At 39.0% G+C, this 23,517-nt stretch overlaps 3 protein-coding genes across 3 annotated transcripts in view; 2 read left to right on the forward strand and 1 right to left on the reverse strand.

The window, feature by feature from the left end:
* The first annotated feature begins 1,749 nt into the window (after nt 1–1,749).
* On the forward strand, nt 1,750–8,762 carry LOC124855118 (kelch-like protein 10). The gene is made up of 5 exons (XM_047344673.1): nt 1,750–2,030; nt 2,736–3,219; nt 5,129–5,740; nt 6,283–6,432; nt 8,296–8,762. Exons 1-5 carry the CDS (start codon nt 1,879–1,881, stop codon nt 8,668–8,670), a joined length of 1,773 nt encoding a protein of 590 aa, XP_047200629.1. The 5' UTR covers nt 1,750–1,878; the 3' UTR covers nt 8,671–8,762.
* Nucleotides 8,763–16,190: 7,428 nt separating this feature from the next.
* Nucleotides 16,191–21,405, forward strand: adi1 (acireductone dioxygenase 1). The gene is made up of 4 exons (XM_047344693.1): nt 16,191–16,444; nt 16,596–16,715; nt 19,800–19,979; nt 20,375–21,405. Exons 1-4 carry the CDS (start codon nt 16,322–16,324, stop codon nt 20,495–20,497), a joined length of 546 nt encoding a protein of 181 aa, XP_047200649.1. The 5' UTR covers nt 16,191–16,321; the 3' UTR covers nt 20,498–21,405.
* trappc12 (trafficking protein particle complex subunit 12) overlaps nt 21,400–23,517 on the reverse strand; it is a 39,781-nt gene continuing 37,663 nt past the window's right edge. Inside the window, exon 12 of the mRNA XM_047344692.1 lies at nt 21,400–23,503. Coding sequence (XP_047200648.1) covers nt 23,261–23,503 — 243 coding nt within the window. The 3' untranslated portion in view covers nt 21,400–23,260. The remainder of the gene's footprint in view (nt 23,504–23,517) is intronic.

The raw sequence follows: 23,517 nt of genomic DNA on the forward strand, positions 1-23,517 counted from the left end.
CCAACTTTATTTATAAAGCGCTTTAAAACAAACCCCGGCTGAAACAAGGTGCTACACCCAACAGAAAACTACAAACATATATTAAGAAAGAAAAAAAAAAAACATGTAAAGAAAAAAGTGTCAATTTTGAAAAATATTTTGTTTTTATTTACTTTTTTTTTTTAATTGCATATGTACAGTTATTTATGCCCTTCTCAATAACCACTGTTAAAGCCTTTATTGGCAGTAAAGCAACCAATCCCTTTCTATAATTGCTTGTTTTTTGCATGTTTCCACTGGTATTTTGATGATTAATATTTGGTGATGAGGTCCATGTCTTGGTGGTTGGAAAGTCTCCTGCCATCATTCTACTCTTTAGCTGCCTCCAAAGAGTCTTGATAAGACTGAAGTAAGGAAGAGGCACTCTAAAATGAAACATCTTGGTAGAATTAAAAGATTATGCCTAAAACCTAAATTTGCCAGGGGTATGAATAATTATGGGCTTAACTGTACATATTTAAATACACTTAAAGCAACTATAACTTAGGTTGTGGCTCATGCAATTTGCTCTCCAAATAGGCCTTTTAAAAAAAATCTATCCAGACATTTCTGGGGAAAGGTAATGATAAATCCAGATGTCAAGCTGGTTTTAAGTAGTGTGCCCTTGTTTCTGCAGTTTAGTTCAGTTAGTTTAGTTTAAAAACAGCTAGGCTATTTTTTTAACTCTACTCTTTACTCAGAAAACGTCTTTTTACTGTCTGGTTTCACTGATTTGTATTTAAAATGTTACGATCAAAAGTTATGATTTGCACAAATACCACTGATGCATAGTTAAAATCCGCTTATTCAGAATCAGAATCAGTTTTATTGCCAAGTTCGTACATACAAACAAGGAATTTGACTCCGGTACACTTTGCTCTTTGGTTTTGTTTTTGTATTACAGAATATACATATATACAACATACATATATACACATATATAATAAAAAGGTGCATTTCCAACATCTGTATGCTGTTGTTTTGTACTCTATTGAATGTTCAACAGAGAAACAGCCTGGGGGAAGAAACTGTCTCTATACACTTATTCAACAGAAACAGGTTGACAGAACTGCACAGCTTTACAGGATTTCTTTTTTTTCTGAGGGGAAATTAACCAACAAAGATTCAAACAGCCAGAAATCCAATGCATGAAAAAAAAATCATATGTTTTGCATATGTGAGACTTATGCAACATTTACTTAAGATTTGCACCACTAGCAGAAATTTCCACATACATTTGACTGCACAACAGTTCATTTGACATTTGCCTAAGAAACTGAGCACAGTTTATGTTGTAACATATGGCTTAGTAGATAAATATGCAAACATACTTGTCAAAATAATTAGATCAATTCTGTCTAGAATTATGTATATATAAACTTGAATGACAATTCAGTTGCTCCTGAGTGCCCTCTGTTGATTTGTGGGCTCCAAACAGCTGGTTAGTTTTCAGTGTTTTATGGTGGCGGTGGTTAAGTACATGTGTACAAACTGGTTTGTTTATAAGGGACAAAATACAAGTAGTAGGTTGCAAAATGTCAATCTGATGCCTCAAAAAACACATCCGAAGGGGTTACTTTTATCATTTTTATTATTTATCTCTGTGAAACAGAAATTAAATCAAAGGTAATGAAATTAACACATTTGTAGTAAGAAAGTTAAACACAAGTTAAATAGGTTTTAAAAGTAAACACTGATGGCATTTACCGTTTCTGAGTCATTGTGAGGTAAGGAGCTCCCATTCTAAAAAGTCATTGTGATGACAAAGCAGCATGTCCAGAATTCCACTCTACCCAAGCTGACCTGAGTGGAGGCAGCAACTAAATCAGAGTAAAACAATTATTTCTTTCAAAGCTGACCATGAATGAAGAAATACAACCTTCAGACAAGCCGAGCTGCTTCTACAACCAACTCCGCCTGGAGGGGAAATTAACCGACGCAGTCATCATTACTGAGGGTGTTGAATTTCCAGTTCACAAGGTCATCCTCTGTAACTGCACTCCATATTTCTAGTGAGTTGAGCAAAATAGATAACTTTATGTGTTTTACTAAGCAGGCAAAATGGCTATGTTTGGTTTTAATTGAGGATTTAAGATGGTGATCAGTATTCCCAATGAGTAAACTGAAAGTTAATGCTGTAAACAAAAATGTATTTTTAGCAGGTAATGTGTTTGCTGTTAGAACAGAGGTTTGAATTTCCTGTTTAGCTCAAAAGTCTTTCAGAATATTAATTACGAACAATCACTATATTGTTATTTTTTGGATAATAGCTAGTTTGAAACTCATTTTGAAGTTAAATGCTTCAGCCACATAAACCTCATATCTACTGGCTGAAGCTCTTAAACAGAACATGAAAAAACACAAACTCATTATTGTTTAAAAGTGTTAAACTAAACTTGCCCTAATTTAAGGTTACCTGAAACAAAAGGTTTATCAGGACCTTTTCCTGACACCATTTTAACACAAGTAGGTTGGTTTTAAATTTAAACTTAACTAGACTGTTACCATATCAGAGTTAAAATATGGCAACACTTGCAATCAGCTTCATAGTTCTATTTTATGTGTCATAAATTTACAGTAAGTAAGAAGTAGGTAAGCTCAAAATTATAACTTTTTTAAATGTGATAAAACTTTTTGAAGGGGGGAAAAATGTGATGTCATATCACATAAAAAATCATTATATTTCACGACAATTCTATGCTGTGCCCTCTTCTCAGCGCCCTCTTCACACGGTGGTCCAGCTCAGACCAAAAGGTTTTTCATATACCAGGAATATCACCTGCAATGATGCGGCTCATCCTCGACTACGCATACACCAACTCTCTCACTGTAACTGAGGCTAATGTGCAGGAGCTTCTTCAAGCAGCAGATCAGTTGAACGCTCATGAGGTTGTGCATGTCTGCTACATGTTCCTCGAGGGTCTAATGAGGCCAGACAACTGCATTGGCATCTGGAGGTATGCAGTAGCCTGCATGCATACTGAACTGCACCACAAAGCCTACTTCTACATCTTGCAGCACTTTGAGACAATCGCTTTGTGTGATGAGTTCCTGCAGCTCTCTGCAGACGAGCTCGCTGATATCATCGAAAAAGACAACTTGACTGTGAGACAGGAATCCAAAGTGTATGAGGCCATTTGGAGGTGGACTTGTCATGCTCTTCAAGAGCGAGAGGCACACTTCCCAGCTCTCTTGTCCAAGGTGCAGTAGAATCAGAATCAGAAAAGCTTTATTGCCAAGTACGTTTTTGGACATACAAGGAATTTGTTTTGGCGTAGTCGGTGCAATACAATACAAATTAAACAGTATAAACATATCTACAATATAATATTAAATATATGTGCACAGTTTTAAGTGACACATTTAGTTTAAATATTCACATGTTCAGTTTTTTCTTTGGTAATGTTATTCTCACTATGCTGTAAAGACATAGTTCTAAAAGAAATTAGGAAGTTTGCTGAGTTTAAGGCTATTTTGCCATTTGCATCAGTATCTTAGAGATTTTCTTTAAAAGCAGATAACGGCCTCATTAAGTCTTAGACAGAGCTTATTTAGATTACATCAAAAAGGCAAAGAAGAAAAACAACATAACTTAGACAAAAATGTGGTTTGGGACAAATTTAGGATGGGGGCAGGGGGGCAGATCCAGGGGGGTGGGGGCAGGTGTAGGGGGCTGGACCAATGTGGAGACTGGTAATGAAATTCTGTTCAGTGGGATGAACTACTTTAGTCAGAAGGTGGTGTCAAGAAACTCATTACATTAAAACCAGTTTAACCACTAAAAATGATGTCACCATCATCGTTAAATTTACCAAGTTTTGTTCTGATTTATTAAATAGTAGCTAATTTATTATTATTATTATTATTTACTAAATAGTTACTTTCACACCTACTTTCAATTGATTTTTTTACTACAGTGATGTTGCTAAATTTTCTTAGAGTAATAAGACTTTCATCAGGTTGCAGTAAAAAAAATAAATAAATAATGAAAGTGGGGTAAAATGGCAAACACCCCAAAAACAGCCAAATATAGATTTATGATATTTCAGCATTATCTTAAGAGAATAATCCTAAAATGATTTAAAAACCAGCAAAATCTAAGCTTTTATCATATATAATTTCTATATTGAAAATGTCACATTTCCAAACATGCATCTTCATAGAGGTTTGAGACCTATAACAGAAATCCCATCAAGAAATGATACCAGACTGTTATTATTAAAATTGTTATTTTTGAGTTTTGCTTTAAACATTCATGTGACAGTAAGACATTAACATTTTTTATACAATCTAAATTAACAATACAAATGAACCAAAACGAGAGAAAAAAAACTGCTTTGACAGCCTCGGCCAGAACCAGTTTCACACATGCGCAATTTATATGTACTCAGTAAGGAAAGATGTATACACCACCAGTTTGGGGTGCAGCTGGGAGGAACTCTTGCAAGATATAATGGCTGGTTGTAGTTGGAGGTGGGGCTCATGCAAGTAAGGAGAATATGTGCTTTCAAGTCAAAAACACCAAAAAAAACTTGCTAGATATGTTGCTGGTTGTTGTTTGAAAAAAATATGTTTCTAGAGGGGTCTTAAAAGTCTACGTTTACAAATCAGCACTGCGTACATCCTTTCTTACTCTAAAATAAAAGATACAGACATAAATACAACGTGGTATCAAACTTAAGGGCAACACACAACAGCAGCTTAAGATGTGCATCCAGAAAGAATGTAATTTTCTATTAAACATCTCACTATGGTAGCATTGGTTTGGTGGGCAATGCACCGAGGAATGATGCAGAATGATCCATTTCAACCCTGTTCTGCTTAGGTGTCCATACATTATCAACAGGTGAAGTCCAGTTATCTGATTAGGCACACTGCAGCCAGAGTTGTGCAACAGCACTAAATATCAAATACACCAAATGCGTGACCACTTAAAATCGCAGATGTTTATGTTGGAGAGCAGTGATAATAGCATAAACCTACAGGACAAGACTAGTATTGAACAGGCTTAAGTTGATTTTTAAAAAGGTGTCAGATACATTACTGTATTTTAACCTACGCCACCCAGTAAAATTCTATTGATAAATGTTGTCTTGTCATCTCTGTGTAGGTCCGGCTGGCCCTGTTGGGTATAGAATATATCAGAGACAACCTGCTGCCTAATGCGCTGGTGGAAAAACAGTGCACGTTTCTCCTCTCTGAAGCCATGGGAACCATTAGTCAACTTTTATTATGTAGACCCCATTTGACCAGCATCTGTAAGGCCTTTGGTCGCCCTCGTCTGCCTAACAGCATCCTACTAGCCATAGGTGGGTGGAGTGGTGGTGATCCAACCAATGCCATTGAGGCATATGATGTCCGTTTTGACCGCTGGACCAGCATAACTAACAACCTTGAGCGTCCTTGTGCCTATCATGGCACCGCCTTCCTCAATGGCTACATCTACTGCATTGGTGGTTTTAACAGGGTGGAGCATTTCAACACCGTACGCAGGTTTGACCCCGTCACATACACCTGGCATGAGGTGGCTCCCATGTACCACCGGCGCTGCTACGTGAGCGTGACTGTGTTGAATGGGTGTATTTACGCAATGGGAGGTTATAATGGACACATGCGACTCAGCACAGCAGAGTACTATCAGCCAGAGACAAACCAGTGGAATTTGATTGCTCCAATGCATGAACAAAGGAGTGATGCAAGCTGCACCACCCTCAACAATAAGGTGGGTGCTAAAAAAAGAGATAAAACTAGGTTTCGTGCTGTTTTACATATTGTGCTTTTCAATCCTTCCTTTTGACACTTATATCATTCAGTTTTGGTCTAAATAAAGTGGAACTGCAACACTTTGGTCTGAATTCCTCATTATTGTAGCCTCATAGGCCCCTCTTTTTCCTCTGTTCTGAGGAGTGTTTGACAGCAACTTATTTTGGTGCGGTCTCTTTAAATGCTACTGAGGCACATCACACCCGCCCACCTCCAGGTCAAAGAGCCTTCTACTCCACCCTGTTTGGCCATTTTTGTAGTTTGATAGCGAAGATCCAATTAACTAGCAGCAAAGAAACAAGAAAAAAATGGCAAAAACAATGCAAAACTGTTTATGTAATAATACTAGTCAAAACATGCATTACGGTTATGTCCTCAAGGAGCTAAAGGGAGAAAATATGTGGTATGCTCTTGTAGAGGTTTAAAATGCAACAGAATGGCTGCAGTCAACTCAAGTCCTGTTAGCAACAGTTACAAAATCCTCCTACTATTTTTCTTTAGATTTACATCTGTGGGGGATTCAATGGAACGGAGTGCCTGCAGACAGCAGAATGTTACACCCGAGAGACCAATCAGTGGACAATGATCGCCCCAATGAACAGCCACCGCAGTGGAATAGGAGTCATTGTTTATGCAGGTCATGTGTTTGCAGTAAGTACAGGAAACTGGGCTGAAACACAGTTTAGATGTTGAAACCTCACTAATAATTTGCGAGAGCTTACATCAGTGGCTGTATTAAATCTGAACAGACTCAGAGACAGGTGTGCAAAGCAATGAGCTAGACATTTTTCCTGGTCACATTTAACTACTACTTTCATTGATTAGTGATATGATTTTCAGATGCACAAAAACTATTTACACAGCTTAGTTTTTTAATAGGTGTTCTTCTATTTAATAGAAAGTTTGCAGCTTTCTATTAAAGTTGCAAACTGTAATGTTACCATGGTAACAGTGGAAAACTCCTCATGCCACATGCATGAGGAGTTATCATCTGGAGTTAATGTTTGAATAAAATTATTTGCCAATACGTTCACAATTCAAAATTTATGCAACACTACAGTTATGATAGGGTGTATCTGAAGTCAACAGTGGAGGAATTGATTTCTGTGTTGCTTTATCATCATGTCATGCTGTGTGCAAAGGGTTAAGGTGCACAGTTTGAACTTTAATTTCAGAATCTTTAAATCTAAGGCAATGAAATGGTATATTTAAATAGTAAAAGCATGTTAATATATTGGATAAATTAAAGTAATTATAAACATTATGTTAAACAATTCCTTGTAGCTGTGACTGAAATCAGAAATCAATAGAAATAATTAAAGTAGGTTTTTGCCTCTGAGGTGCATTGCCAGGACTCTTCTTTGGGTGTCAGTTTTGTTGCCTTTTGTTGTGTCCTTTGCAGTATACAACACCTTCCACATTTATTGGCATCCCTGGTAAAGGTGTGTAAAAAGCTTTCAAAAAATAATCTACACTACTGATCAACATTTTAAGACAAGGGGAAAAAGCTTTGCTCCTTGTGGTGAAGGTCGCTTTGGTCGCAATGTGACCTGCATTGTTGAAATACCCAGTCATCACTGAACAGATAAGGACCATTAGTTAGGAGGGATAAGTGCTGCACCTCAAAGCCAGTGGTGGTTTTGATGACCACTCACAACCTGAAGATCCGTTGAAGGACAAAGGTCCCAGTTCCCGATGGAGCCTTTTCCACTAAGCCACCTCCTGTGGGATCACTGTCGTCATGCCTCTAATCTTGGAAACCATCAGGTTTTTACAGATAAATGTTTTTCTTGTCAAACTTTCTTCCACCTTTCAATGTTCTTTATTTGGTCTTTTCTTGTTAAATGTAGTCCTGGAGGAGATGTGGCTTTTCAGGATGTTTGTTTTTAGCCCTTCTCTTCTCATGTTGTCTTCTGAATAATAGGCTTCAGTCAGCATTAAAGTAAGGAACTTAATTTGGGTTGAGGGCTGGTCTGTGTTTTCATGGACAACCCATTAGATCCTCTGGCTCTACGCAGGGACATTTGTGGGATCTCCCAATTCCCTTGTTTGTCCACAAACCCTCAGGATCTTTTAAGAAATTTTAAATGACTCTCTTAGGACATTTTGCTTGTGTAGCTTAGCAATACTGCTATGTTAAAACACTGAAAGCTTTTTTTTTGCCTTGGCCACCAAGTAGTTTTGATAGTGTGAGTATCTGACAGAAAAGGGCATAAAAGATAGATTTATGGGCTGACTTGGACTTTTAAGGATATAATCTTAACTTGACAACTAAATCCAGATCTAAACCAAAGATCATGGCAAAGTCATTTGTGGGGTTGAGTTGCTTATAAGGTGCCTTAAAACCAAAGCTTGCTAAGTTTTCGCCTTAATATTTCTTGTTTTTTTTCTAACCACCTTCTGCTTATCTGCTGCTTTTTAAAAAAGATTTTGTTGGATTTTAGCTCTTAAAGGTTTACTCGTTATGACTTGTTTGAAACACCTGAACCAGCATTTTTTCCTTCTCTCCAACAGGTCGGTGGCTTTGATGGCAGCAGGCGTCTGCGCACCACTGAGGCCTACAATCCTGAGACTAATGTCTGGACAAATGTGGCCTCCATGATAACCACCCGCAGCAACTTTGGTATCGAAGTGGTTGAAGATCGGCTCTTCGTTGCTGGGGGCTTCAATGGCTATACCACTTGCTATAACGTTGAGTGTTACGACACCACAACAGATAGGTGGTCTGAGGTCTGCGACATGGAGGTCTTCCGTAGTGCCCTGAGCTGCTGTGTGATATCTGGGCTCCCCAACATGGCGGATTACATGGTCTCTCGTGACACTCTGCCACTGCCTTCTGTAGAGGAGGAGGAAGAAGAGGAGGAGATGGAGTCAGAAAATTCATCCTAAACCCAGTAAATTGAGGGATCCTTTCCAGTGCCATCATCTAAGACAGGCACAACAGCAACATTACATGATTAATAAACAATTCATGGCATCAAGCTATTGTTGCATGCACCTTTTTCTTTCTTTTTACATTTTTGTATAAATGTATTTATTTCAAAGGTCTTCAAAGCAGTCTATTTTGTCCTGAATGTGGTTGTTAATTTATAACTAAGACAGTATACCTTGTTTCTAAGCTGTAAGCCACATGGCTGTACTTAAAACAGCTTACTCAGATTAATTTTAAAAATGCAGAGGTCAAAGGTTTACATACACTAATTGGTATAAATGTCATATTGTTTTCTGGGGTTTTTAATGGTTTTACTCAAACCATGGTACATTCATCTGACAACACAGACCATTAAGGACACTCAAAAGCAAGATTTGAGGGTACAAGTTTGAACTTGTAGTATCTTCTCTCTAATCTGTTTAGACAGGGACGGTTCTTGGCATAGGCCCCATAGACTGTTGTCTAAGGTATCAAATGCTAAAGGGGCGCTGCTAAGACAACTAAAAAAATAAAAATAAATCATTGAATAAAATAAATAATAGCATCAATGTGCAGCCCTGAGTAGCACCTCTTTCTAATGGCTTGTACTGAAAAAAGTAAATTCAGAAAATATGAACACCTCTCAGCCACCTGAGGCCCTGTTGTTTTGTTGTTCCTCATTCTGATGAACCTCCAACTGCTGTCATTCAAATGCATGTGGCATTTATAACTAAACAAATCCTGTTTTTAGAGTATCCTAGATAGCTTATCAATTTGCAATCGTTGACAGGAGTTTTTATTTTGGCAATGCTGTTTAGAGATATACTGTTTAATAGTCATGTTTGGTCTTATAAATTTCCCTCCACACCTCCAACTTTGAGTCTTCGTTCAAAGAAGTATTTAGTGCTGTCTAGATGCAATCAAATTGATTAAGGTGCGTGTTAGAGGTTTCTGCTAAACTGACTATATGGTTTAACTAAATCTAGCAAAAGAGACAGTTCTTCACAGGTTCTTTAAAAGAACCATTCTGGTTTTCCACAACCTAAGAATCAACTTGGAGTGAAGTCATTGCTTGACTGTAAACATGTTCTATCCCCCCTAAACAATCAAAACCACTGCTTTTATATAAATGAAGGTTGGTGCAGAGACGTAAAAGTGCTGGGGAAAACATGTAGCCCGGATCTGGAGTCATTTTCCATAATCTGTAAACCGTTTTATTCACCGAGAGAGTTTTCCTCGTTTATAATAATTGGCTCATATTTTCCACCGCATGGCTGGACTTCTGCCGCGGAAAAACATCTTGCTGAGCTGATTACAGACGTGGAGACAAAATACACGGACTCTTTCATCATAATACTGGGAGATTTTAACAGAGCAAACTTCTCCCATGAACTCCCCAAATACAGACAGCATATTAAGTGTCCCACCAGAGACAAAAGCACACTGGACCATTGTTACATAGCTTTAAAGGACTCATATCATGCTACCAGGGCTGCTCTGGTTTTTTTGGGTCATTATCTAATCCACCTCATCCCAACCTACAGAGAGAGACTAAGAGCTTCCAAACCCAAGGTTCACACTGTTAAGAAGTGGACTGAGGAATCAAAGCAGATGCTACAGGCCTGCTTTGAATGCACAGACTGGACTGTTTTTGAAACCTCAGCCACTGACTTAAACCAACTAACTGATGTGGTGACATCATACATCAGTTTTTGTGAGGACATGTGTGTGCAGACCAAGACCTTCTGCACCTTTGGGAACAATAAGCCATGGTTTACTCCACACCTCAGGAATTTGCGCAGGGAAAAGAAAGAAGCTCACAGCAGTGGAGATTGGGCGCGGTACAGACAGGCCAGGAACAAACTAACAAAAGAGATCAAAGCAGCTAAGAGAAGCTACAGTGAGAAGCTTAAGAACAGCCTTTCTACTGGTGACACTTCAGCTGTATGGACTGGTCTGAGAAACCTGACTGCCTACAAGAGCCCCTCCACCCATCCTGAACAGAGTGGTCTCCTGGCCAACCGTCTGAATGGCTTCTACTGCAGACATGACAAGAAGCCATTCACACCTCAAATCATCCCCTCCACATCCCATTCAGGAACAAATTTGACCCGTAAAACAACCAACCCCCCACCATCAGATCCTCTGCCTGCACTAAAGATCTCTGAGGAAGATGTAAACAGGCTCTTTCAGCGCATGAAAACAAAGAGAGCTGGAGGACCTGATAACGTCTCCCCATCATGCCTGAAAGCCTGCGCACATCAACTCGCTCCGATCTTCACAAGGATCTTCAACAAATCACTGGAGAAATGTGAGGTCCCTCCTGCCTCAAACGATCCACCATCATCCCGGTTCCCAAGAAACCCACCATCCTAGGATTAAATGACTACAGGCCTGTAGCCCTGACGTCTGTGGTCATGAAATCCTTTGAGCAGCTGGTGTTGAAGCACCTGAAAGACATCACAGGCCCCCTGCTGGACCCCCTGCAATTTGCTTACAGAGCAAACAGGTTGGCAGATCATGCTGTTAACTTAGGTCTACACTTCATCCTGCAACACCTCGACCACCCAGGGACGTACGCCAGGATCCTGTTTGTAGACTTCAGCTCGGCCTTCAGCACCATCATACCAGACATCCTCCACCAGAAGCTCACACAGCTCAACGTCCCAGCCTCCACCTGTCAGTGGATCAACAGCTTCCGGACAGACCAACAGCAGCAGGTGAGACTGGGGAGCATCTTCTCCCGATCCAGATCAATAAGTACTGGTGCCCCCCAGGGGTGTGTTCTGTCCCCACTCCTCGTCTCTCTGTACACAAATGACTGCACCTCATCGGACTTGTCCATGAAACTCCTTAAGTTTGCAGACGACACCACTGTCATTGGACTGATCCAGGACGGTGATGAGTCTGCATACAGACAGCAGGTGGATCGGCTGGTACACTGGTGTGGTCAGAACTACCTTGAACTGAACCCACTCAAGACTGTGGAAATGGTGGTGGACTTTCGGAGAACACCACCCCCATACACCCCCCTCACCATCCTCAACAACACTGTATCGGCTGTGGACCACTTCAGGTTCTTAGGAACCACCATCTCTGAGGACCTGAGATGGTCTTCACACATAGACACTGTTTGAAAGAAGGCCCAGCAGATACTGTACTTCCTGAGGCAACTCAAGAAGTTCAACCTTCCACAGGAGCTGTTGGTCATCTTCTACACTGCCATCATTCAGTCTGTCCTGTCTTCATCCATCTCAGTGTGGTTTGGCTCATCCACAAAACAGGACAGGTCCAGACTGCAACGAATAATCAGGACTGCAGAGAGAATAATCAGGGCTGACCTTCCCTCCATCCAGGACTTATACAGGTCAAGGGTCAAGAAAAGAGCTGCTAAAATCTCTGCAGACCCCACACACCCTGCACATAAACTGTTTAGAGTTTTACCTTCAGGCCGCCGCTACAGAGCACTGTTTATTAAAATCAGCCGCCACAGAGACAGTTTTTTCCCCCAGGCTGTTTCTCTGTTGAACATTCAATAAAGTACAAAACAACAGCATGCAGATGTTGCAAATGCACCTTTTTATTATATATGTGTATATTGTACATTGTAAATATGTATATTCTGTAATACAAAAACAAAACAAAAGAGCAAAGTGTACCAAAGTCAAATTCCTTGTTTGTATGTACGAACTTGGCAATAAAGCTGATTCTGATTCTGATATGGTCTCTCCCCTGTGTGGATTTTCATGTTTGTGTAAATAATATCTTTGGCGAAATCTTATCCCACACTCCTTACAACAGAAAGGTTTCTCTCCTGTGTGGATTCTCATGTGCCTGTTTAACTGAGCTTTCTGACTAAATGCTTTTCCACAGAGATTGCAAAGAAAAGCTTACTCTTCAGTGTAGATTCTCAAATGTATATTTAAAGCTGTCTAATAGATAAATTCCCACAATAATTACAACTCAATGTCTTCACAGACATTACTGTCAAAGTTTGCTGTTAAAGCAATCCTTCTGTTTTTCCATCATGTGGAGGGCCTCTGGATTGTGCAGGTCAGCACAAGGACTGTGTCCTTTAGGAGTGTCTTCTTTAACCAGCATCATCTGCTGAACATCTGGAAAAATCACAAAAATATATTTTACATTTTTTTCTAGTGGCCTTTATTTTTTGAAAGCTGACTCAATTTTTGAGGTTCAAGTTTCAATGTAAGTGGAGGAAACAAATTACCTCAAGATTTTGCTTTTAAAATGCAGTAGTAGTCTCAATTCTTAACCTTCATGCATGTCATGCTGTCATTGTTATTTTTGCTATTGAAATATGAAGTTATTTTTTTAGATTCTTTCAGATGAAATTGTTTGCATTAACATACAACTCTTTATAAGATTTGTTAACATACAGTGGTATGAAAAACACTTTAAATCAAACAAATTTAAATATTAGTCAAAGACAGCACACGTAAACACAAAAGTGCAGTTTCCATTAGTCAGCTGAAAACAGACTAATGGATAACTGTTTCTAAAATGTGACAGACAGGTAAACATACAAACCTGATCTGTGCAGCAGAACGTTGGAGGTGGAAACAGTCCCTACCATTAGATGCTGCAGTTTATTTTCTTTGAAATTAATAAACTCCTCTTTGTAGCCAGCATCGAAGGTCTCTCCCGCTACAGCATCGTGTTGCTGTTTGACCCGTTGTCTCCACACCTTCATAGTAACTCTCTCTCCATCCAAGTTGCTGAGCTGCTCTGTTCCTTTTCTTCTTATTTATTTGAAGCACTGACTTATCACGCACTTTTCAGATATGGCATTAATATGCATCCTGGCCTATTCAGATGCAAGTACAAGCCTAAAAAGACCACACCTGGCATCTTTACATTCAAATAAACTTTTAGTCAGGTTTCAGATTGAGCTGTTAGATGAGCTATAAACACGAAGTCAACAGGTTTTTGATGCTTTAGCAGCATCTTGGGGATATTCTGTCACTCAAACTACGTTATTACCACAGACATCAACATTTTTGTGGACTTATTTAGCCTATAAACACTATGCAAGGCACCACTGCAGTTTGTTGGAGGAGCACAGTGTAACAGGAGTTCACAAAATTGTAAATATAACTTTTAATTTGTACAGGTTAGAGTGTGTTCTTGTTTTATTTTATCAAATTAGCGTCTCGTCAGTATTCATAACATGATAATATTGTATTATTATGGTAATAATTTGTGTTGTATGTGATGAGTTATCAGGGAGGAAAAGCTTTTTGTTTTTTTGTGTTAGCAGCTTTGCTTCCTAACTGACGGAAGAGTACCAGGGTACTAGTAACTATTTAAATCTTGAACTTTAAGATGACTGCATGTAAAATCGTTCCCTCAAAAATGGTTTACTTTAAGATGAAATCTAGATATTGCAGCAAACGGTCTTTATTTCCTTGTTAAGTAGCCAGATTAAATGTCAGTTATATGACTTGTGATAGGCATTTATTCTGCCCAGAAAACTGATTCTTGATCGTATAAAATCTTCATCATTAGTATAATTATATTTTCACAATTAAAAAGAGCTACAAAGAATATTCTGAAAACACGTTTTTTAAATGTTGTGTATATACACAAAAGTTAAACCAAAGAACAAAATGTGGAGCAAAGTTGTTTTAACAGTCTGATTGTTACAGGAGGTAGAATGCATTTACTATTTCACTTCTTAAAGAGCAAATGGATGGTTATGTTTTACTTTTACAATTGTAAAACCTAGTGTGATGAAAAAGATTGTTTCATTTAGGTCCAATTTTTAGGATTTAGACATTCTAATTACATGACACATTTTTACATTATATTAGTTAAAAACTAAAAGATTGCAAAAAAATTACTCATTTCTCATGTATAGTTCATAAACCAAAAACTCCTAATTCTAAAGCAAAGGAGGGAGGCATCATAAAAAATTTCCACAATAAAAATGCTAAATTACAGACACAGTGGGAGTAACTAAATTGAACTGAAAATACACAAGTAAAAGTCGTGAGCCCATTAAATGCAATAGAAATAAAAATATGACAAAGAATTTAAAGGAGGCCATTAAAAATATTGGCTAAAAAGGAAGGTTTTGAGGCCTTTTTAAAAAGGCTTTTAATTACTTTAGGGTAGCATCTGAAATATTAAGTTTTGATGTGTGCTGAGAATGCACCAGGACCACAAGGGAAGCCCAGTCAATGAAATACACATGGACATATACATGAAGAACCAAGAAACAAGATTTCAGTCTAACCACTCAAATCAAGCAATCATTATGGAATAAAACCTAAAACTACCAGGTATGCAACCAAAGTAGCCTGTAGCACATTTTATTTATTTACATAAAATCCTCAAAAATAGGTTAGGACTGCGCCCTACTTGTTCCACGGTCCTTATTCATAACCACCACTATATAACAGCTGATGCATCAGTTACAACAAGTGACACTTTGAAACAGGAGTTTGGTCTTCCTGAGCTCCATGAATAATTCTGGACTGAAGGTACCTTGAGGATACATTAATAATGAGTCAATTGTTTTTGCAAATATGTCCAGAAAAACAGAAAAAATATATCTCACCAAATCTCCTCAGCAGTGGAGATATGTTCCCAGTGACAAGAGTCCTAAAAATCTTGCTCCAAGAGGATTAGATGCAAGAAAACATCTCACATCCAAACAGTTTACAGGACCTGACTCCTTCAGTGGTCCTCATAAATATCTCACAAGGGGGACCTCAGAGACAAGGGGACTCTCGGAATGCACAAACCAAAGAGTTACTACATCTCTCAGAATGCTTGCTAAGGTTTTCTTCATGGTAAAGGTTAAACAAGCAATTGAACGTCGTCTCCCTAATGTTAAGAAAGAAAACTCAACTGATCAAAGCACTGTGCAGGAGTGGAAGAATTTGCAATGTATTATTATAAAGACTTGCAAAGACAAGGTTATTCACAAAAGATAAAGCTGCTCACCTGTGAATACTTTCCTTGACAGAGATAGGATGCATAAGGTGGGTGGAAGGCTAGAAAAAAAACTAAGGTATGCTTTTTAAAATAAGACAAACGTTTAAGGAGGTTATGAATCATAGAAATAATCATTTTACAATGAGAGATTTTTTATATGATTAAAATGTATATCCTATTTATGTAACAGTTTCTAGATCAGAAAGTTATCAAATAAAAGTTATTAAACAACCTTTCTCTGACTTGGAGGCTGTAGAGAGTTGTAGGTTTTAACCTTTACCACTTGAGGGCACTCTTCGCATGCTGCTTTAAGATCTGCCTGTTACACATACGTTTGGAAGTAAAGTTTTGAGTAACATCAAGATAAAACAGCCAAATCTCTAAAATTATAAAGTTTAATGATCTGTTGAATATGGGAACGTAAAATTGAGGTAATATCGACTTTGGAGATGTAATTGAACGCAGCATTTGTTCGTGCTGTGATTGGATCTATCAAAGTGACGTGCAATACACCTCACTTTGATTGGTTGAATAAGTAACAACATAACGTACAGCGTCAGTCACGTCGGTTTTAGGGCCAAACGCACATTTGTCAGATACCACAGATTTATAGATTTAATTTGAAGTTTAAATTCATTCCGAGTGAAAAGCGAGCTGGGAGTGTTTAATATGGGTTTAGAAGCCTGGTACATGGACGGTTCGGACGAGGACCAGAGGAAGCCCCACAGGCTGAACCCGAATCAGCCCGTTACCCTGGACGAGTTGAAGAAACTCGGAGTTTTCTACTGGAAAGTAAGTACACGCTTACCTCAGCTAATTCTCTGCCTCAGTAAACAGGGACACACTTTTTATAATCATGTAACAACTTTGGCTCTAATTACACAAAACAAAACGTTTTCAGCATCTCTTGGTGTAATTATTTTGTATATCCCCGTCCCTGCAGTTGAATGCTGATATCTATGAATCAGATCCAGAACTGGAGAAGATCCGAAAAGACCAAGGCTACTCCTATATGGACATTATTACCATTAAAAGGGACAGTCTACCCAACTATGAGGAAAAGGTAACGCTTGAGCTCCAGTATGTATAAACTGGCCGAGAAGCCAACTAAAGCACAACTGCATGTTTGTGGAAACCAAACAATATCAGCACAAACATCTCATGCAAGCATACTGTCGAGTAGGGAGTAGGTCCCTGCAAGTTTATCGCGGTATTTTATTGCGATAATGATAACAAGTATTAAAAACAAACAAACAAAAACTTTGCAGACTTTAATGACACTATACTTGTAAGTGACTGCAGTCAAAGCCTCGCAAAACACTGCTCTTAAAAAACAACACGAAAAAAATCAACGCAAAATACATTAAGTAGTGTAATTTTAATCGCTAACGAGCATTTCAAAAACTATATATATTTATTTCTGCTCTCATTGAAAAAACTGGGAAGAAAATAGCATAAAGTAACAATCCTTTTAGTTTTTGCAATATATAAACATACTGTAGAGTGTCTCATTGTCACGATAAATAATAAATGTCATGACAAAAATATTTTCATGGTAATAATAAACAGTGCAAACATTTGATTTGGGTATGTGTTTCAGCATTGAGTCGATTGTGAACTCCTCTTTACGTCGAAGCATTGTAACTCTTTTATGCATGACCACACTCAGGATTTCTTTTTCAGTGTTTAATTCATCTTTTAGGGATGGAAAAAAATTGTGGTCATTTTTCTTTAAACACGAGATAAGACTTTTTGAAGTATGTCACAAACAATAATGTTTGTTCTGCTCCTTAAAAGCCTAGCCAGAGATAAGGATTGGGAATGAGGATTCTGTCGAAGTATTTAAACAACACTAATTTCTACAAACAGCAACAGTATTGTTCATGGCTCTAAAGAATAAAGAAAATGAGACTCCTCAACAGGTTTGATGATATTAGAATCTATACAGAAATCCGACAGTACGGAACACACAAACAAGACTCCCATACTGAAACGGGTTATTTTCATACTCCAGGTATCTGATGTGTTGTTTTTTCCCCCCATGAGTTTGGATACATGACAAACCCTCAGTTACATCATACATATGTCAGTTCTTCCTCATGTAGTCTTTGTAGGTAGCGTTACTAGCAGTATACTTATTTTCATGCTAGTGATGCATAATGTCCATTTTAATGGAAAAAACAATGAATTGCACTTTCTTCACTACCTAAAAGGAAAACATAAAAAAAAAATGTGTCCTTGCTTGTCAATTTATATTATTAATGTCCTTTTTTTTCCCCTGCAAGTTTCTCATAGTATTGACTGACTACAAGTCATGTGTTTTGAGGAAATACAGGTCCTTCTCAAAATATTAGCATATTGTGATAAAGTTCATTATTTTCCATAATGTCATGATGAAAATTTAACATTCATATATTTTAGATTCATTGCACACTAACTGAAATATTTCAGGTCTTTTATTGTCTTAATACGGATGATTGTGGCATACAGCTCTTTAAAACCCAAAATTCCTATCTCACAAAATTAGCATATTTCATCCGACCAATAAAAGAAAAGTGTTTTTAATGCAAAAAACATCAACCTTCAAATAATCATGTACAGTTATGCACTCAATACTTGGTCGGGAATCCTTTGGCAGAAATGACTGCTTCAATGCGGCGTGGCATGGAGGCAATCAGCCTGTGGCACTGCTGAGGTCTTATGGAGGCCCAGGATGCTTCGATAGCAGCCTTTAGCTCATCCAGAGTGTTGGGTCTTGAGTCTCTCAACGTTCTCTTCACAATATCCCACAGATTCTCTATGGTGTTCAGGTCAGGAGAGTTGGCAGGCCAATTGAGCACAGTGATACCATGGTCAGTAAACCATTTACCAGTGGTTTTGGCACTGTGAGCAGGTGCCAGGTCGTGCTGAAAAATGAAATCTTCATCTCCATAAAGCTTTTCAGCAGATGGAAGCATGAAGTGCTCCAAAATCTCCTGATAGCTAGCTGCATTGACCCTGCCCTTGATAAAACACAGTGGACCAACACCAGCAGCTGACATGGCAGCCCAGACCATCACTGACTGTGGGTACTTGACACTGGACTTCTGGCATTTTGGCATTTCCTTCTCCCCAGTCTTCCTCCAGACTCTGGCACCTTGATTTCCGAATGACATGCAGAATTTGCTTTCATCTGAAAAAAGTACTTTGGACCACTGAGCAACAGTCCAGTGCTGCTTCTCTGTAGCCCGGGTCAGGCGCTTCTGCTGCTGTTTCTGGTTCAAAAGTGGCTTGACCTGGGGAATGTGGCACCTGTAGCCCATTTCCTGCACACGCCTGTGCACGGTGGCTCTGGATGTTTCTACTCCAGACTCAGTCCACTGCTTCCGCAGGTCCCCCAAGGTCTGGAATCGGCCCTTCTCCACAATCTTCCTCAGGGTCCGGTCACCTCTTCTCGTTGTGCAGCGTTTTCTGCCACACGTTTTCCTTCCCACAGACTTCCCACTGAGGTGCCTTGATACAGCACTCTGGGAACAGCCTATTCGTTCAGAAATTTCTTTCTGTGTCTTACCCTCTTGCTTGAGGGTGTCAATAGTGGCCTTCTGGACAGCAGTCAGGTCGGCAGTCTTACCCATGATTGGGGTTTTGAGTGATGAACCAGGCTGGGAGTTTTAAAGGCCTCAGGAATCTTTTGCAGGTGTTTAGAGTTAACTCGTTGATTCAGATGATTAGGTTCATAGCTCGTTTAGAGACCCTTTTAATGATATGCTAATTTTGTGAGATAGGAATTTTGGGTTTTCATGAGCTGTATGCCAAAATTATCTGTATTAAGACAATAAAAGACCTGAAATATTTCAGTTAGTGTGCAATGAATCTAAAATATATGAATGTTAAATTTTCATCATGACATTATGGAAAATAATGAACTTTATCACAATATGCTAATTTTTTGAGAAGGACCTGTATTTTGTGAACTTGCACTGGGTGTCCAATAGGTGGCAGTGTTTGGAGTGATACCATAGAGACATGCAAAAATAACAATTATAGCAAATGTCAGGCCATTGGTCTGATTACTGAAGCTCGGTCCAAACTGAGTTCTGTTTGCCATGACTGCGTATCCAGTGACAGGTACATTAGTTTCATGTTTTGGTCTACTTGTCTTCCTCAGCTGAAGATGTTCTATGAGGAGCATTTACACTTGGATGATGAGATCCGTTATATCCTTGACGGGCAGGCCTACTTTGATATCCGGGACAAGGAGGACCAATGGATCCGGATCGCCATGGAAAAGGGAGACTTGATCACCTTGCCGGCTGGAATCTACCACCGCTTCACCCTGGATGAGACGGTACATCTAAGATTTAACGTACCTGTCAACTTAACAGTTTAGCTATTATATAAAGAGAGTAAAATAAGCATTGAATACATCACAAATTGTATTAGTAAATATGGATATTTATTGAAAGAACTAAAGCTTGAATGCATTTATGCGGAAGAACCAAAATGGACCTGAGCAATGCATGCAACTAGTTTCTCCATACAGAGGGCATCTTGAAGCAGTCTTAACCAAAAGGTTTTTATCTGAAGTGTTAAATAGATTTTTTTTTTTGAGCGTGTTCAATACCGTTTCCCCCTGTGTCATTGTATTTTATTACACAGAACCTAATTTATGTGTTTGGGCTGGTTGGGTTGTTGAACGGGGCACTCCGGCTTATCTGAAAGCCGTGTTATTTCTTTCTGCAGGACTACACCAAAGCCATGCGGCTGTTCGTAGGGGAGCCGGTGTGGAAGGCCTACAACCGGCCGGCCGATGACTTCGACATCCGGCATAATTATGTGGCTTCGCTGCAGGGATCCCGAGAGTGAGCAGATTCCCTCCGACTAATACGCGGAAATCACCTCCTCCAGTGGGTTCATGAGAAGACTGATGAGGAGAACGGACAGCTTATGAACACAGATTTTTCGTGGTGATGAATTAAATCTTCTCCTGAAAGTTGAGGTGCACCGATTGGATTTTTCTGGCTTATCACCGATCTTTAAAAAGCCTGACCTCAGATTTTGGGTGATACAGATTATTATTATTTTTTTTATAACTGACACTGGTGGTGTTATAAGGTCACAATTCACCTTTCAAAGTTCTAATCTTATTTTATTGAAAAACACTGAACAATACCCGTGAAACAATACTATTTTAACTGCACGAGGTAGTGCTTTAAAATATAAGTATCACCAGAGGGGTCTGAAAAATCGGTGGGATGACTATTGTTAACCTCGCACGTGCAGACGTGACCGGGTCGGCGGGCCTGTAAGTCAGCCCTCTCTCATGGGAGAGCAAAAGGGGACAGTGGCTGATTTCCAGACCTTTGCAGAGGTAGATAAGATCAGTTTCATATGTAAGTATCGGCTGATCGTGATCACATAAAATTAAGAAAATCAAGCTGATCGATCAGTGCACCCCTACTTGGAAGGCCTGAGATTACTGACAATTGTGCTTTATAGTTTAAAACATAAGATGATGCTTTTTAAGAGCTCACTTATTAGCTTTTTTAGATACTCTCTTTGCTTTTGATTTTAATAACTCTTCATGAATATTTTAGGTCTAGGAGTTTGAAATAATTTTACTAAAAGCATTCTTTCTTTCACTAAAAATAAGATGAGTGCCTTCACTTATAATAAATAAACTGAGTCTAATTTCCAATTCCACACTCAGAAAAAAAGATGTTTATGACAGATCAACATATGTTTTTAATTGGAAATAAATCTGCTGCTAATAATTTGTCTTTTATTCCATTTTTAATAACTCCAGCATGTTACTGTGATACAAGAGATTTCTTTAGGATAAAACCATTCTCTTTATATACATAAATATGATAAACATGAAGAAAACCGAAGGAGAAGAAGCAAAAATCAATAAGATAATCAGTTAGACAATGCTTCAGATATGTACAACTTTGGATTACAAATACTTTTTACATTTGTGTTCAGCGAGAAGAAAGCGATGCAATCTGAGGGGCTCGTTCACTTTCACTGCAGGAGTGATGAAATCTAGTGGTAATCCTGTAGAAGCTGCATTAAAAACTTTAAAGTTTATGGAGTCTGAAGCTCAGGGTAATGCCCATGCCTGGTCTCACTATGAGCCCGCAGTTCCTGTAGTGTAACAATAGGTTCACCTGACTAAAAGTTGGAAATCTGAAGACTGCTCATGTTTTTTCCATTCGAATTTCTCCGAAATATATTTACTGAAGGGCATTTTTCAGAAATTTGTTTATTGTAGATTTGACAGCACTGCCAATCGTGTCTTTGGTCATTAACTACAAAAGAGGGACTGTTTCTTGGTTGACCTCGTCATGGCTACCTTTTAAGGAGACGGTCATGTGACAGCTGAAAGAGACAGAGCTAAAAAGAGCAAAATGAGACGCCACACTGCAGCCAAGCAAAGAGAAAAAAAATCCTGGATTTGGATCAGCAGCAAACCGTATCCCTGATTTTGTTCAAATCTGAATGCAAATCCATCCACAACTTTTGAGTTATGCTGCACACAGACGAGCCATACCACCTGCTGGCTGGAACTGTGCAAAGAAAACCTCACCTACCTGTACCCAGATAAGGATGAACCATCAAAGAAACAACCTCTTTGCACACAGTTCCTATGCAGTCTGAAAATCTACTGAATTTCATTGAAGAGCGCTTTTGGGTCTGGCTAAGTAAGGAAGAAACAAGTATTTTTGAACTTTAAATCCTTAATCTATTGTCTAAATGTCTTCCTTCCATCATCCTTCTTTTTGTGTATGTCAGTCCATCCATCCACCAGAAATCTTTATTTATATTCAGCCTTCTTTCTGTCCATCCATTTCATCCTTTAGTTTGTCCGTCTTATGTTTATCCGTCCCGTGTTTCTGCCCGTCTGCCTGTCCATGTTTTCATCTTTTCTTTCTTCTGTTGCCAGTTCTGTATTTAAATCCACACTAATTTGGAAATATTGGAGATAAATTCAGTTTTTATTATTTATACTGTTAAAAACTGTCCTAAAAAGAACTCTGGATATTTTAGGTCTTAATAATGTCTGGAAGTATGTGTAGGAACCCTGTTTGTAGAGAAGAAAAATGTTTCAAGAAAGACAAGCTGGTTTGAAGTAAAGCCCTCCTAAAAAGTGCATCAGTCAAACATACAGCCAGATTAGTGCAGCAACACCATCACATGACCCTCACATGATTTGTTTTCCTACACAATTTGAAGAGGTTTAACAAAGATTGTGTTACTTAGTTGATGTTTTTTAGCTTTGGATAGAGCCAGATATGAATTCCCTCTGTATTTATGCAGAGCTGCTTCATAGACAACAAAACAAACAAGTACACCTCAAATTATTTCAATCTCAAAATTCTGTAAGTGAAAGAAAGGTTTCTGGGTCGCTGTTCACATGACTGTAGTGCTGGGCCCCCCTGTGCTTGGATCACTTTAGTGCAATAAAAGCAGATCTCAAACATCCCCTTTTAACATCTCTGAAAATTTGCAGCAAGCATTCGCTTGGCTGTCCTAAAGGAGCGCAGCTTAGTTCCTACCCAAACAGAGCTTTAGTACCTATCATTAACAAGGGAAAGCAGCAGTGTCCTCTCCCAGCTGTCCTTCCTCTCAGATCAGTTTGAGGCACTGCGTGTTGAAGCTGTCGCCCTCCCGGCAGGCCACGGCCTCCAGCAGCATCTGCTTCTTCTGCGTGCTGCGGGACGACTCCAGCTCGTACATGGTGGTCAGGTTGAAGAGGACGCTCTCATGGAGGTACAGGGCGGGGTCCTGCTGCACCAGGCCCTCCAGCTGGCCCAAGGACTCCTTTAGCCGACCCAGGTAAAGGAGACACACTGCTGCGTTGTTATTGGCCTGTAAAAGTTTTT

This window comes from Girardinichthys multiradiatus, chromosome 19 (assembly GCF_021462225.1).
Source record: "Girardinichthys multiradiatus isolate DD_20200921_A chromosome 19, DD_fGirMul_XY1, whole genome shotgun sequence".
In the NCBI taxonomy this organism is placed as follows: Eukaryota; Metazoa; Chordata; class Actinopteri; order Cyprinodontiformes; family Goodeidae; genus Girardinichthys; species Girardinichthys multiradiatus.